Raw genomic sequence first — 16,974 nt, 5'->3', positions numbered from 1 at the left:
CTTCAACAAGAGAATGGATAAACAAACTAACTGTAGACATTTATATAAAAGAACATTACTCAGCACTGATAAAAGGAACAAAGGACTGATACACGGAACAAAATGGATGAACCTCAAAAGTATCATGCTGAATGAAAGAAGCCTTACGCAAAGAGTTCGTACCGTAAAAATCCACATATTAAAAATTCTAGAACAGGCAAAACTAATATGTGGTAGGAAGATATCTAAACAGTGTTTGCTTCCAGGGAATGGAGTGAGGATAGACTGTGCAGAGGCATGAGAGAATATGTTGTAGTGATAGTCATGTTCTATAGCTTGACAAGAGTTTGGGCTACACAGGCATATGCCAAAACTCACTGAATGGTACATTCAAGATTCGTGCATTTCATTTCATGTAAATTTTACCTCAAAAAATACTATAAATACATATTGAACGCTAGTTAATGACACAAATGCTGAAATATTTAAAGATAATGTAGCTCCTCTCTGCAATTTACTTTGAAATGTGCCCCACCCCCCCAAAAAAGAAAAAGGATTGATGGAAGAATAGAAGCATAGATAAATTTATAGATAAATATGAAGCAAATATAATAAAATATAATCATAGAGTTTGGATGGTGGGGATACGGATATTTGCTGCACAATCTTTCAACTATTTTATATTTGCAAATTTTTATAATAAAATGTTGAAAACTAAAGAATGCTTCTTTCTGAGTACTAAGATTATGTTACATTTTTCTGTAGCTCATCTTTATTTTCTATAATGACATGCTTTATTTTAAATAAAGTAGCCTTTAAAGTAAGTTAAGATCTTTCAGTTTTAGTTTTCACAGAATTAAAAAGACATCAATCTAGAAATTATACAATGTCTGCTCTCAGACCACAATTAAACTGGAAATCAATAACAGAAAGATAAATAGAAAATCCCAAAATACGTAGAGATTAAACAGCATACTTTTAAATAACGAGTCAAAGAAGATATCTCATGAGAAGTTTAAAAATGTTTTGAACTAAATGAAAGTTAAAATATAACATCCAAATTTGTAAGATGCAGTGAAAGTAGTACTTAGAGATATTTATAGCATTGAATGTACATATTAGAAAAGAAGAAAGATCTAAAATCAATAATCCCAGTTTCTACTTTAGGAAACTAGAAAGAGAAAAGCAAAGTAAATTCAAAGTAAGCAGAAGAAAAGAAATAATAAAAATTAGAGAAGAAATCAATGAAGTTGAAAGCAGTAAATTATTAATTAAGAAAATCAACAAAGTCAAAAGCTGGTTCTTTGAAAAGATCAATGAAGTCAATAAGCCTCCAGCCAAGTTAACTAAAAAAAAGAGAGGACACAAATTACTGATATCAGAAATGAAAGAGGGACATCACTACAGATCCATAGACACTAAAAGGATAATAAAGGAATACTATGAACAACTCTATGCCCGCCAATGTGATAACCAAGATGAAATGGACCAATCTCTTGAAAGACAATCTGCCAAGACTCAAACAAAAAGAAATAACCTGAATAGATCTATATCTATTAAAGAAATTGAATCTAGGATTAATAACCCCCCAAAAAAGAAAGCACCAGGCCCAGATGAGTTCACTGATGAATTCTATCACACATTTAAGAAAGAAATTATACCAGTTCTCTAAAATCTCTTTCAGAGGACAGAAGGAGAGAGAATACTTCCTAACTGAGTCTATGAGGCCAGCATTACCCTAATACCAAAACAGGCAAAGACATTTCAAGAAAAGAAAACTACAGATCAATATCTCTCATAAACATAGGTGCAACAATCTTCAACAAATTATTTGCAAGTTGAATCCAACAATGTATAAAAAGAATTATACACCATGACCAAGTGAAATTTATCCCAGGTAAGCAAGGGTTGTTCAACATCTGAAAATCAATTGATGCAATCCATCACATCAACAGAGTAAAGAAGAAAAATCACATGATCATATCAATAGATGCAGACAAAGCATTTGACAAAATCCAACATTCACTCATGATAAAAACTCTCAGTAGACCAGGGATGGAGGAGAACTTCCTCAACTTGATAAAAACTATCTACATAAAACCTAGAGCTAACATCATACTTAAGGGTGAGAAACTTGAAGCTTTCCCACTAAGATCAGGTACAAGGACAGCATGTCCCACTCATCACTTTTTTTCAACATTATACTGGAAGTTCTAGCTAATGCGTCAGACAAGAAAAGGAAATAAAAGGTATATAGATTTGAAAGGAAGAATAAAACTGTCTTTGTTTGCAGATGACATGATCGTTCATATAGAAAATCCAAAAAAATCAGCAAAAAAAACTCCTGGAATAATAAGAAATTATAGCAAGTTTGCAGAATATAAGGTTAAGGTACAAAGTCAACTGAATCACTATATACCAGCAGAGAAATAGTGGAATCTGAAATTTAAAACACAAAACCATTTACATTAACACCTAAAAAAATCAAATACTTATGTATGAATCTAACAAAATATGTATAAGATCTATATGAGGAAAACTACAAAGCTCTGGTGAACAAAATCAAAGAACTAAATAAATGGAGAGACATGACATGTTTGTGGACATGAAGACTCAGTATTGTCAAGATGTCAGTTCTTTTCAACTTTATCTTTAGATTCAAAACGATCCCAATCAAAATCCTAGCAAATTATTTTGTAGATATCAACTAACTGATTCTAAAGTTTATATGTAGAGACAAAAGACCCAGACTAGCCAACACAATATTGATGGAGAGGAACAAAATTGAAGAACTAACACCACCTGACTTCAAAAAAATACTATAAAGCTACAGTTATCACAACAGTGGGTTACTGGGAAAAGAACAGACAAATAGATTAATAGAAAAGAATAGAGAGCCCAGAAATAGACCCCTATAAATATGGTCAACCGATTTTTGACAAAGGAGCAAAGGCAATACAATGGAGCAAAATAGTCTTTTCAACAAATGGTGCTGGAACAACTGGACATCCACAAGCAAAAAAAGAATCTCTAGACATAGACCTTATGCCCTTCACAAAAATTAACTCAAAATGGATCCCAGACCTAAATATAGAATGCAAAACTATAAAACTCCTGGAAGATAACATGGGAGAAATCAGACAAACTTGGGTATGGCAATGACTTTTTACATACAACACCAAAGGCATAATCCATGAAATAATAATTGATCAGCCAGACTTCATTAAAATTAAAAACTTCTGCTCTGTGAAAGACAATGTCAAGAGAATGAGAGACAAGCCACAGAATGGGAGAAAGGATTTGCAAAAGACACCTGATAAAGGACTGTTATCCAAAATATACAAAGAACGTTTTTTTTTTTTTAAAGATTGGCACCTGAGCCAACATCTGGTGCCAATCTTCTTTTTCTTCTCTTCTTCTTCTCCCCAAAGCTCCCCCAGTACATAGTTGTATACTCTAGTTGTAGGTCCTTCTGGTTGTGCTATGTGGGACACGGCCTCAGCATGGCTTGATGAGCAGTGCCATGTCCGTGCCCAGGATCCGAACCAGCCAAACCCTGGGCCGCCAAAGCGGAGAGCACGAACTTAAGCACTTGGCCACGGGGCCGGCCCACAAAGAACACTTAAAATTCAAAAATAAGAAAAACAGCTCAATAAAAAAAAAACAAAAAATGAGCCAAAGACCTTAACAGATAAATCATCAAAGATAATATACAAAGTAAATATATGAAAAGACGCTTCACACTGTTATGTCATCAGGGAACTGCAAATTAAAATGACAAGATACTACTACACACCTATTAGAAAAGCCAAAATGCGAAACACTGACAACGCCAAAAGCTGGTGAAGATATCAAGCAATGGTAATTCTCTTTGCTGATGGGAATGCAAAATAGTACAGCCACTTCAGAAGACAGTTTGGTGGCTTTTCACAAAACAAAAATACTCTTGCCACACGATTCAGCAATCAAGCTTCTTGATATTTACCCAAAGGAGTTGAAAACTTATGTCCACACAAAAACCCGCACACAGATGTTTACAGCAGGTTTATTCATGATTGCCAAAATGTGGAAGCAACCAAGATGTCCTTCAGTAGGTGAACGGATATATAAACTGTGGTACCTTCAGACAATGGAATATTATTCAGCACTAAAAAGAAATAAGCTATCGAACCATGAAAGACACGGAGAAACCTTAAATGCATTTTACTAAGTGAAAGAGGCCAATCTGAAAAGGCTATATCCTGTATGATTCCAACTATATGACATTCTGGAAAAGTCAAACTTACAGAGAAAATAAAAAGATCAATGGTTGCCAAGGGAGCAGGGGGTGGGGAGGAGATGAATGGGAAAAGAACAGAGGACTTTTAGGGCAGTGACCCTACTCTGTATGCGTAATGCTAGACACATGTCATTATACATTTGTCCAAACTCATAGAAGGTACAACAACAAGAGTGAACCCAAATGTAAACTATGGACTCTAGGTAATTATGATGTCACACTGTAGGTTCATCAACTGGAACAAATCTACCACCCTAGTGAGGAATGTTGACAATGGGTAAGGCTACGCATGTGTATGGGCAATCAATACATGGGAGATCTCTGTACTTTCCTCTTAAGTTTGCTGTGAACCTAAAACTGCTCTGAAAAAAAGTCAAGTTTTAACTAATAAAAAAAAAAAATCTACCACCGTACGTTACCTTGAAGAAAACTATGGCAAATTGTCCTCCATTACTCATAAGATCCACAAGATAACATTCAACGAGGTAGAAGAAGTGGAGATCCTGTCCCTGCTTGAACGATTTATCACATAGGCATGTGACAAGCAAGGAATCGCCATCAATCACAAAAAAATTAGATTCAACAAAATCATTTAATAAACTGGAATATCTAAAATAAAAAACAGTTAAAATAAAGATTACAGATTACACAGCTTCCATGAAGACATTGTTGCTATTGTTGTGGTGGTGGCTCTCATCAACTGCTACTATTTACTGAGTACTTATTTCACACCAGGCAGTCTGCTATGCCTTTCAAATATAATTTCATTTTGCCGTTACAGCTGTCCTTCATAAAGAGATAGTACAATTACTAATTTATAATAAGGAAAATTAACCTCAAAGAAGGAAAGCCATTTGTTCAGTGCTAAATGACAGAAACAAGATTTGAAGAGGGGGAATAGTTGATTCTGAAGGCTGTTATTCTGGATACAGATATACGAGATACATCTTCCTGCTCCACAAATGTGACTGATTTCGGAAACAGTCTGGTCAATGACAGCGATTGACAACTGCAAGGAAAAGAATGTTTTCCCACCATCAACAAGCTACTCCAAATGAGCATGTTAAATGATCCTTTATTTGTATATCAGTATATTGATTTGTAGCTACACAGAGCATAAAATTTCACAGCTCTCTAGTTTTTATTTCGACAGTACTTACTTGGCTTTTGGCATTTCATTCAAAATTAACTTTGCCATTTTCCTGAAAAATATTACATGATCTTCTAATCCTAGGAAAAGAAGATTATTTTGAATCATCAATACTTTTTTAATAGATATATAATCTAGTTATTATTAGGGTAAGGAGAAATGACAATCCAATTATTTTTAATACTATTGAATCTATCTTAAAAGACTGTTGTTTTATAAACTATAAATATCAAAGATTGAAAATTACCCATTGTTGCTGCTGCTTGGGTCATAGAATAAAACTGAAAATTATTAAATACGGCGAATGTCTTTTATTGTGACACCTCTAAGACGATGCAAATGGCACCCCTGGAATAAAAGAAGAAAAATAATAACGGCATTTATTCCTACAACAAAGAGAATGAGCAAAAGCAGGTATGGTAACAACCTTCACAGAGCAAACAATCTAGCAAACAATCTAATTTTTCCCTAATAGTTTAGGGAACTAATCTAATAGTTCCCTAAAGAATTAATGTTTGAGCTGAGGTCTAAAGAATCAGTACCCCTTATAATTAATTTGTCTAAAAAAGGCAGTAAAAAGTATTCTTGGCAAAGAGAACAGCATGGGCAAAGGCCCTGTGACAGAGGACAGTGTGGGAAGTACTAGATTCAGAAAAGCACTGTGGCTGGAGCAGAGAGAGTGAGGAGTAAGGTTGTATCAGATAAGATTGTATCAGAGAAATAAGAGGCTACCCATGCAGAGTCTTTTAAGGAATGTTATGGTGTTTTGTCTTCATCTAAAAGGCAAAGATAAGCCATTGATGGGTTTTAACTTGGTTGTAACTTGATTATACTTGCATTTAGAAAACATTACTCCGGCTTCCATACAGAGAGTAGATTGGATGGGGAAGAGTGTAGGGGAAGCTACCGAAATTGTCCTGGAGAAGATGATGGTGGTTTGAGTTAATATGACGATACTTAGAACCAGAGAGATGTGGATTTCTTGGAAGGGCATTTTGAAGGTAAATTTGGCATGACTTGGTAATAGATTCCATATGCACAGGGAGAGGAGTGTTGTGGGTGTCAAGGATCCTAGCTAGGGCAATAGGATGAATGACAGGGCTTGGGACAGAGAAGGCTGAAAGGAGGGCAGGTTTCAAGGCTAGAAATACAAACATGTGATTCATTTGAGTACTAAAGATAATCGAGGAAAGTGGTGGAGATAAGAGACAGAAGAAATCACTGTAGGCTGGGGTGGTTGGGGAAGAATCCACAGAGGCAGGGTTTGGGCTTGGTTCCTTACTCATGCAGGTCATTCTCCTTCACATATTTATGGAACATCTACTTTTCACCAAGTATCGTATTTGTTGCAAACTAAGTAAAAATGCATGGGCTTTACAGAGAAGCAAATCAACCACTACAGTATAATACACTGAACAGTCTGACTGATTAGCACACAAAGCTATGGGAGCGTCGAGCAGGAGTGCCATCATCAGACTAGAAGCATCAGTAAGTATGTTCTGGCCTTTGATTTTTAAAGGAAAAGTTGGAATGATGATGAAGAGCTGCAGGGAAGTTTGGGGAAGGTGAGGGGAGTCAGGTAATAGGACAAAGGAGGAAGGTTTTGCCTCTTACTCTTTTGGTATTCTGCTAGCCCTAATAGCAACTGAGTTTTTACCATGGCATGTCAAGTGACTATGCAATCAGAGATGCCCATCAGAAGCTGAATGCCCTAAGACCTTTCAAATCACTAAATCATGCAGGTGCAGCAGTATCCACTGAAGGATGGAAATGATACATTAAAGATCATGGCCAAACAGACCTGGTGGGCATAAGTGGGTTACACAACAGGGACCACATGTCACATACCTCTGTTGTTCTGATGTCTCTCTCTCAGTTCACACCTCTGGCCTCATATAGGGTCCCCTGCAGCTAGCTGACAGTGGAGAAGAGAAAAAGTCAGGGCCTGGTTCTTGGTTTGTCAGCTCAATATGTGTGGTAGACCAAAATGAACTGTTGTTGTATTACCTGCCCAAACAGGGGGAACTCTCACAGACAGTGGTGAGGGGAAATCCTCCCAGTGAGAGGGCTCTGGCAGCACTTGTGGTCATCAACTGGATGTGTGGAGAGCTGTTGGAGGTAAAGATATACAGGGACTCTTGAGCAGCAGCAAATAATTCAGCTGCTTGGTTAGGGGCCTGGAGGAAGCAAGGTTGAAAAATTGAATAAAAAACGTCTCAGGGAGAAGTCTGTGGCTCAACCTATGAAAGTAGGCACAAGCTGTGCAGATATTTGTGCCTCAAGTCCACATGCATAGGAGATCATCCATTACTTAGGAGCCTAAACAACTCGATGGACAGAATGATACATCCAGTAGATACCAGCCAATCTCCATCTGCTACCTCCTGGAGCTTGCACGATGGGCCAAAAAACAGAGTAGTCATGGTGGCAATGATGGAGGCTATGCAGTTTCCCAACAGCATGGGCACCCTTCCACAAAGCTGATTTAGCTACTCCCATTGCTGAATAGCAGACCCATGACCTGAACATCAGCAGCAGAGACCTGTGCAGAGCCATCAATATGGCACTACCCTTCGGGGAGACCAATCAGCCATTTGGTAACAAGTTGACTCCATCAGATCCCTTCCATGCTGAAGAAGGAAGCAATTCATCCTTATTGGGCTTGACACATACTCTGGATATGGGCTTGCCTTCCCAGATAAAAAGCATAGGGAATAAATTACTCACAGTTGCACACTCAAAGAATCACTGATGGAATTCCACGTATACAATGTGGAGTCACATTGTGAGATGCATATTCTACATTGGCTTCTAAAGTTTCCTAGCAGGACTAAGCATTACTTATCCACTGTGAAACTTGCTTCATGACAAAACTGTTATTGGCTGCCTTCTCTTTGCCATCTATTTCTCCAACTGCTTACTAGCAACTCCTGGTAAGTTCTTGACCACTCCTGATCACTCCCAAAATAAACTATTTGCACTCAAACCCTCATCTTGAGATCTGCTTCTGGGAGAACTCACTTCCTCACTTCACAGTAGCCATTCTGTTCTCCCCCTGGTTCTTCAATCTGCGCCAAGCTCTTCCCCCCCTCAGGACACTAATATTTAAGGGACAAGTGGAGGAGGATGGGTCATTGAGAATAGAATAGGAAGCAGAAAACTAAGCCCAAGTGTATTACAGAATGGAAAGAGTATTCAAAATGATAGTGGCAAACATCGCTAACAAATGATATAGCATTAGGACTCAAAATTGCCACGGAATTGGTGAGTAGCAAGGAATTTATAGCCAAAGCAAGTACATTCTCTGTGAAATGGAGGGGACAGAAAGCAGAATGCATTTATTCAACAACTATTTATTGAGCACGTGCTATGTGCCAGACACTGTGATTGATGATAGGGATACAGTGCCACAAAAAATGAAGTAGTCTCTGCACTCAGGGAGTGGGAAAAAATAAACAAAAATTTACATATTTAAAAATTGTATTAAATGCCATGAAAAAAATAAGAGAGCTATAAAGAATTAGATGGACTGTTGAAAAAGATGTGTCGAGGGAAGTGACATTTAAGGTGAGACCTGAAGGAGAAAACAGGGGAGCCATGCAAAGAGCCATGCAAAGAGCCATGGAAAGAGGGTTTCAGGAAGAAACTCAAAGCGCAAAGTGCCTAAGTAGGCAAAAGGCTTGGTATGCTCTAGGAAACGACAGAAGTCTGCTGTAACTGGAGCAGAGGGAAACCAATCGAGTGACATGAGTCGGAGAGCTGGGTTGGAGAGCTGGGCCAGGGATGTCTCATCAGGAAGGATATGGAGTAGGAATTTCATTCCGAGTATAATCAGAGGTCACTGCACGGTGAACAGGGGACTCACGTGATCTGATTGACATTTTCAAAGATGACTGGCTGTTCTCTGCAGGATGGCTGCATGGAGAACAAAAGTGACAGTAAAGAGAGACATTTGAAGGGGAAAGCAAAAAGAAGGCAGAGATGGTAAACACAATCTACTTTTTCAAGAAGTTTGTTCCTTTAGAAAAGTATAGAAACAGAAATGTAGCTACAGACGAGTACAAAATCCACGCAGGTCTTTTTAAGATGGATAAGACTTGATGACGTTTTAGGTTTGGGCAGCCTGTGGAGACACTGAAGACCCAGGGGAGAAGAGATAACAGACAAAGACATTTAGTTCAAGATGGTGGGATGAAGGGGGGCCAGCCTCTGGCGTAGCAGTTAAGTTCGTACACTCCACTTCGGCAGCCTGGGGTTTGCCAGTTCGGATCCCAGGCACAGACCTAGGCACGGCTTGTCAAGCCATGCTGTGGCAGGCAGCCCACTTATAAAATAGAGGAAGATGGGCACAGATGTTAGCTCAAGGCCAATCTTCCTCAGCCAAAAAAAAAAAAGAGGAGGCTTGGAGGCAGATGTTAGTTCAGCAGTAATCTTCCTCAAAAAAAGAAAAAGACATGGTGGGATGTTGCTTCCCTTTCCTCCCAAGATTTTATTGAAATTTCAGAAAATGTATTCATATGTACATCATATATGATATAATGGAGTTTATACAATCCTGTGTACATCAAAGAAGATTATTCTTTGTTTTATTCGGATTTAACCCAAGAGTTGTTCATCATTCCAAAATATTATGACATCTGCTATAAAGTTACCTATGATATCCAAAACATCAATATGGCCCATTTGTGGTTGTTAAATTCGTGGTGATTCTAATATAAGTGAAGTGTATGAATACATCATTATTTCTTCTTGATTAGTCATGCTCAAAGATATCCATTATAGAAATTTATATAAATTATTTTTCAGATAATTCATTTCTGCTGATTTTTAAATTACGTGTAAGGATATGGGGTCCTAAACACATAATCTACAGGAGAGTTTCCCTAAAATATTCCACCCTAAACACACACTTAAGAATCCATGATTAACCTTCACTCCTATTTAAGGGAGACACAGGTTAGGGAAATTCAAATCAGCCTTTTCACTAGCCATTGCATTTTTTATTTATAATATGACTGTAAAGTAAGGATCATCAGACAGAAAATAAACATCAAAAATGAAGAAAAGCCGAGTCTGGCCTGGTGGTGTAGTGGTTAAGTTGGGCACGCTCTGTTTCAGCGGCCTGGGTTCACGGGTTCAGAACCCAGGCGTGGACCTACACCACTCATCAGCCACGCTGTGGCAGCAACCTACATATGGTGTAGAGGAAGACTGGCACAGATGTTAGCTCAGGGCTAATCTTCCTCAGCAAAAAAAAAAGAAGAAGAAAAGCAAAATGAATAAACAGACTAAAAAATACCTATCTCCTAAGAAAACAGAAAAGATTTAGAGGCCAGAAGAGAACTCTAAAAATTCCAGCTAGTATTCTCATAGGGGATCAAAAAGATATTGACTCTAAGAAACAAGAGTATGCTGCTATTGAAAACAAAAAATACAAGAACAAGCAAATGCTCTTGAAAATTAAAAGTTTGATTGCAGATAAAACATAAATTAGTATGCTGAACAATAAAATAGAATCCAAAGTTGGTAAGTGAAAGATAGAGTCCAGAAATCTCCCAGAATACAGAGGAAAAGACAATGAAGTGGAAATAAGAGAAACATTAAGACACATGAAGGACAGATCAAAGTCTATAATCTATTTAGCAGGAAATTCAAGAGGAATTAACTAGGATACCAGAAAGAGTGGTAAAAGCAATCAAAAACATAATAGGAGAAAATGTAATTTAAGAAGATTGACCCAGGGCTAAAGAAAGATATGAGTCCCTGCATTAAAAAGGTTCTCCGAAAACAAAGCAAGTTTGATGAAAAAAGAGAAACTCACACCTAGACACATCCTGGTAAAATTTCAGTACACAAAGCTAAAGAGAAAATCTAAAATCTGCCAAAGAGACATTTTAGCTACAAAGGAATGGAAATGAAAGAAGCAGTATAGTAAGGCAAATGAAAGCTTGAGCTCTGAACTGAAGCCAGGATGCCTGGCTTAAATTCCTAATTCTCCAACCAACAAGTTGCGCGACCTGAGGGAAGTTGTTTCCTCTCTCTCTGTTTCAGTTCCTTCATCTGCAAATCTGGATACTATTACTATCCTGAAGTTACTGTCAAGATAAAATGTGTCAATCTTAAATTGCTTAAAGAGTACCTGGACAGAGTTGGAATGACTAAAGTAAGTTCTTTTATCATCATGATTGACGCTGAATGCTCTGACACATGGCCAATGTCTTTAGTGTTCTTTAATACTTTGGAAAGTCTAAATAAGCAAGTTCTGATGATTTAGGATACATTTCCTACTATTTGGGTCTAATCACAAAATTTGACTAATATGAATAATATGTATATAGTTATACATATGTATATAGTTATAATATGTATATAATATGTATATAGTTATAAAGTTGTAAGTGTTGTTTGTTGTTTTTTTTAATTTTTAGACTCAACATATTGACAAATAACAATGAACTTAATTTATTCAGAGAACACGGTGTAAATAGTTTAAACTTTGATGAAACTGTAGGGAGGAAGACATTTCCTCTATCCTCTCTGGGTTCGTCTGGCTGGAGAACGAATTAAATTCACATGAGACAGAATAGCAGGAGAAAATTAAACAAACCTTTATGAGGACCATGGCCCGGGGTCTTTCTTCCCGAAGGAAGAAAGGGCACCAAAGAAGTGGGGTGCACAGAGTGGTTATATACCCCCAAACAGGATGTTTCACATAGGATTGAAATGTCCCTTTTACAATAGTCGCGAGACTGCTCTGTCGGCACAGCAATTGATGGAAACAGCAGACAGGTCTGCTGTCTTGGTGAAGACAGCAGGGTGGCAGGTCTATTGTCTGGAGCTGGGTGGTCACAGGTGAGCTAGGTGGTCAAAGGTGAGTGCAGCAATCAGTTCCTAGCCTAAGGAAAGATGCTTATCCTTAAGGAAATGCCAATGTGGGGGGGAGGTTGCACCTTTATCTTAAGGTCATTTGTTCTTGCCATAACAAATGTTTAAAAGCAGATATACAGTGTGTGCTCAATGGCCACAGTCAGGCCCTTTTGGAAAAAACAAAGTCAGGCCAAATTAGGTTTACACCAAATGGCTTCCTCATGTACTCAAATATATCCTATTGCTTGCCATTTCTCTTTGTCAATGTATACATGGGAGCTGCTCAGGCTGAGCAACTCGCCAAAATGGCTGAAACCACCACCCCAAATATCATATCCAGCTAAAGACAAAGGAGGATGTTGGGGGTGGGGGGAGTCAGATACAGGAGGTTACCAGACAAGCACAATAAACAAATGCAGATTTAAGTCCTTGCCTTCCCCATTGATTAAGAGTTTCTAGAGATAAGGTCAAAGAGACATATCTTGGGGTGGCCAATTTCAGGCCCCCACAAAACAAAAATACTGATATAACTAACCAATTTGGGAAGTATAAAGAGAGAAGAATGGCGGGACAAGGAATAAGTAAGCTCTTTCCATCATTTTTTTTACAATGGGGAGTCCAGAGAGAGCATCCAAGGAGGATGTTATAGACTGAATGCTATGTCCTCCCAAATTCCTATGTTGAAGTGCTGACCCCCAATATGATGGTATTTGGAGATGGGGCTTATGGGAGATAACAAGGGTTAGATGAGGTCACAAGGGTGGGGTCCTTATGACAGGATTAGTGACCTTAGAAGAAAAGATAGCAGAAAGCTCACTCTCTCTCTCTCTGCCATATGAGGACACAGCAAGCAAGGCCAGGAAGAAAACCCTCACCAGAAACCAGATGAGCTGGAACCTTGACCTCGCACTTCTCAAGCCTCCATAACTGTGAGGTACAAAACTGTGATACATTTCTGTTGTTCTAAGCCACATAGTCTATAATATTTTGTTATGGCAGCTCTAGCAGACTAAGATGAATGATAAATCAAAAAAACAAAGATTTAAAGAATCCAGCACTTCACATTTTTGATGCTATGCTATGCTGTATATGTATTATACTACCTCACTGTAGACTTTGGGGTTTTTATTTTTATTTATTCATTCATTTTATTGAGCTACCACTGGTGTACAAGGTTATATATATTTCAGGTGTACATCATTGTATTTTTACTTCTCTGTGAAGTCCTCCCAAAGACTATAATTTTGATTATTATTATTATAAAGCCATGTATTTTTAAAGGACAGGGAAGCCGAAGATACCATTTGTGTTCTTCCCAAACTTTATTACTTTTGTAGCAAAAAGAAAAGTTTCTGTTTACTTTTTGTAAAACAGAACAATAAAATCTGATGCCCTACCTCCTCTGCTTCATCCCATGAAATGGTGAGAAGCCATGGAATAATGCTGTGTAAATATAAGGGACTATGGAATGTCATAATTTAAACACCACAGTTGGTCATAACTTAATTATTAATCCAACAAATATTTATGTAAGGCCCTGTGCAGGGTACCTGAATATTAGATAATTTGAGACAGCAAAGAAAAGAAAAGAAAAGAGGGGCTGGCCCAGTGGCATAGCAGTTAAGTTCGCATGCTCCACTTTGGCGGCCCAGGGTTCACGGGTTCAGATCCATGGGCACAGGCCTACTCACCACTCATCAGCCATGCTGTGGCAGCAGCCCACATACAAAATAGAGGAAGACTGGCACAGATGTTAGCTCAGGGACAATCCTCCTCAAGCAAAAAGAAGACTGGCAAGAGATGTTAGCTCAGAGCCAATCTTCCTCACCAAAACAAAAAAATTAAAAAAGAATCAAACACTGATCTCATATTTCCCATACAAATTGTATCCCTGATTAAGCATATATTATATGAGGGAAAGTTTGTCTTTATAGAAGTAACCCAGTTCAAATATATATATATATCAAGAAGGAATGAGGGATTTATATTATCCTCATTTTGAGATGCCTGATGAATAAATGGATTTAGACATTGAGCATCAATGGATACTAACATCACAAAAATAGACACAGCAAAACATTATCCCTCTCTGAATTGAACCAAACTCCATCTATAAGAACTCTTGGGGGAAAAAAAATTGATCATGCCTCTAATTACAAGAACTGAGAGAGACAGAGAGAAGGAAAGAGGAGAAGAAACCTACAGATTTAAAAACACTTACAATACTTATCCATCAATTGCAATGTGAGGACTTTATTTAGATTATGATTGAAGTAAAAATAAAAAAATGTATTGGGCATTGAGTCAAAGACAACTGTCCACCAAAAGTCAGGTTCCCCCTTCCATAATTTAGAATTGTTACTAAGAAGTAGCTGTCTAGCCAATGACTAGATTTTCCAGATCCTTTTACATCTAGAGGAGGCCCTAAAATTAGTTCTTACCAATGGAATTTGAGTGAAAGCTATGGCAGCTTTTGAGGAGTAGGTATGCCTTCTCTATTGTTATTTCTCTTCTAAAAAGCTAAGTGCAGAGAATATTAAGACTCAAGGGGATGGTGGAACCATGATACAGAAAGGAGTCAGGTTGCTGAAATACTATTAAGGGCTGCCCACTTACTAGGAAAATCTGCTTTGGACTCTTAGAAGAGCACGAAGTAAATTTCTATTGTGTTATGCCACCGAAATTTAGAGGTTCTAATTGTTACAGAAGTTAGTATTTCCTTAACGAATACAGAAATTGGTACAGAAGTAGGGTGCTGCCATTACATAATTGTACAGTACTATAGTCTGAATCTAAGACGTCATGAATTACAAGATGTACCATTATTTTATGTACCACTAAATTTTAATACTGACAATTAAACTACAACACACCATAGATTTGTATATGCATCCTCATTTCAGAGACATTGAAAGAGATGAAGACATGGATTACAAAATCATGGAAACACGTATGGATCTTGGGCCTAGCGGACAGGTAACAGGCAGTGAGAAACCAGGCATCTCAGACTCAAAAGCTGGAAACCATGTGATTCAAAGAAAATATCTGCCAAAAACTATCTCTTGCAAAATTAGGAAGCCGATCGAACAGCTTTGAACACACGCCAACCAAGTCTTGATGCTCTAGGCAAAGTAACTGGAAAAGATAATCAGTGTTTGCTGCCTTTTATTGACTGTTTTTAGGGAGCTGTTACCAAAGAAGAAAGGGAAAGAAAAATACCGTAGGAAAGAACTGGCTGGTTTGAAAGCAGAGTTAGAAGGAAGAGAGCCAAGAAATTTGGGGTCTCTCAAGGCAACTAATTCTGTATCCCAAATAAAAAGTGATAAGATTGGGGGGGAAAAAACCTCGCTCATAGAGTTCCTAGTTAAACCAAAGGATTTAGCCTTAGTGTAGAGATCGGATGAAGATGTTGTCTTCCCAGACAAGACTATCATTTCAAATGAATTTGAGATAAACTCCACTAATTTGAGAGAGATGCATGGGAATTAAGGATGCAAAATAAGATCTCTGGACGTAGTTATGGGCAGAGGGAACTAACCAGAGCAAATGAAATCAGAAGCTGAATACTTTACTTAGAGACTCGTATTCTCAAATAAGCTGTGAGGTGGCCTGAAAAAGGGTTATGACAGTAAAACAACCACCAGGCCTCCAATCTTACAGGGCAGGAAGTGACTGCCTATGCAGCAGCCAGAAAGGGAGAGAATTAACCCCCCATCACTGTAGCAGTGGGAAGGTATCTGACACAGATACAGTACTTAAAGTCATAAAGCCAACCAGGAAAAGAAATACATAGCCCATACTGGAAGACAGAGTGGGTGGGTGTTTTTTTCGCAGCAGTAAGTTAGTAGACGCTTGTCTAAAGTTGGCAAATGAAGAAATAAAGTTAAAAGTACATCTTTATGGTAGTAACTTTCAGGAGAACTAAAACTGTGAGATTATGGGGGCAAAGTAGCGGAGGCGACCATTTATTTTTCGTTTTATGTCCTTCTCTTCTGCTTAAAATAAAACTAATCAGTTTTGATACATCATACAAGGAGACATCACACAGCAATTACTAAACGAGACGGAGGTGTGCCAAAAAACCATTGAGTGAGAAAAGCTATTGCACACCAGCATGACAGCCAAATATGTTTTTAAAATGTATAGATCTAGAGGTGGACAGATGGAAGAAGATTGATGGATGGGTGGATAATAGACAGACAGACAGACAGACAGACAAAGAAGCTATAGACACACAAACTTGTTTCTGAGTAGAATACCATGAAGGATACACACCAAACTATTCCCAATTTCTTTTGGATATAAGGTGAGGGGCAGGGCCTTGGAAACTGAAACCCACCCTCAATTATTTTAGTACCTATTTTCTTCTACTAAATTTCAAACTGCAAACCGTAGATTCATTGAATGACATGCTACTGCTTTCAGAAGGTTACTCAAAACCATGAAGATTTGTATTATGACAATGTTATCGACGCTATTGCTTGGACTTCTAATTCTGCCTTTAAAGAAATTGCTTTTGCCTGGTAATCTCCTTTCCGGTTCGTTCTAGAGGTTGTTAGGCGCTTTCACCATTCTCAAGGCCCTGTCACAGATAAGGTTAGTTTCTCTGATAAGGAAAAACCTTAGGAAAATAATTACGAATTTATAAATAATTATGAATTTGTAAACAAAAGAGAAGCGAGAGAGAGAAGGAAGGACC

The 16,974-nt window shown here is 37.9% G+C and overlaps 1 protein-coding gene across 17 annotated transcripts in view; it reads right to left on the bottom strand.

The window, feature by feature from the left end:
* Positions 1–16,974, bottom strand: part of DDX60L (DExD/H-box 60 like) — a 92,591-nt gene that overhangs the window by 74,924 nt on the left and 693 nt on the right. For 13 of the 17 annotated variants that reach the window (XR_011436690.1, XR_011436691.1, XR_011436692.1 and 10 more), the window contains exons 2-6: positions 7,416–7,585; positions 7,257–7,323; positions 5,656–5,756; positions 5,419–5,488; positions 4,678–4,867 (exon numbers count right to left, since the gene is read on the bottom strand). Coding sequence is in view for 10 of the 17 variants with exons in the window: in XM_070261385.1 (XP_070117486.1) it covers positions 4,678–4,867; positions 5,419–5,488; positions 5,656–5,680 (285 nt within the window). In the remaining 7 variants the exon portion in view is untranslated. The remainder of the gene's footprint in view (positions 1–4,677; positions 4,868–5,418; positions 5,489–5,655; positions 5,757–7,256; positions 7,324–7,415; positions 7,586–16,974) is intronic. The other 4 variants (XM_070261392.1, XM_014737783.3, XM_023636328.2 and 1 more) reach the window with 1 other exon arrangement.

This window comes from Equus caballus, chromosome 2 (assembly GCF_041296265.1).
Source record: "Equus caballus isolate H_3958 breed thoroughbred chromosome 2, TB-T2T, whole genome shotgun sequence".
NCBI classification, from domain to species: Eukaryota; Metazoa; Chordata; class Mammalia; order Perissodactyla; family Equidae; genus Equus; species Equus caballus.
This window is presented reverse-complemented; position numbering and strand designations above follow the sequence as displayed.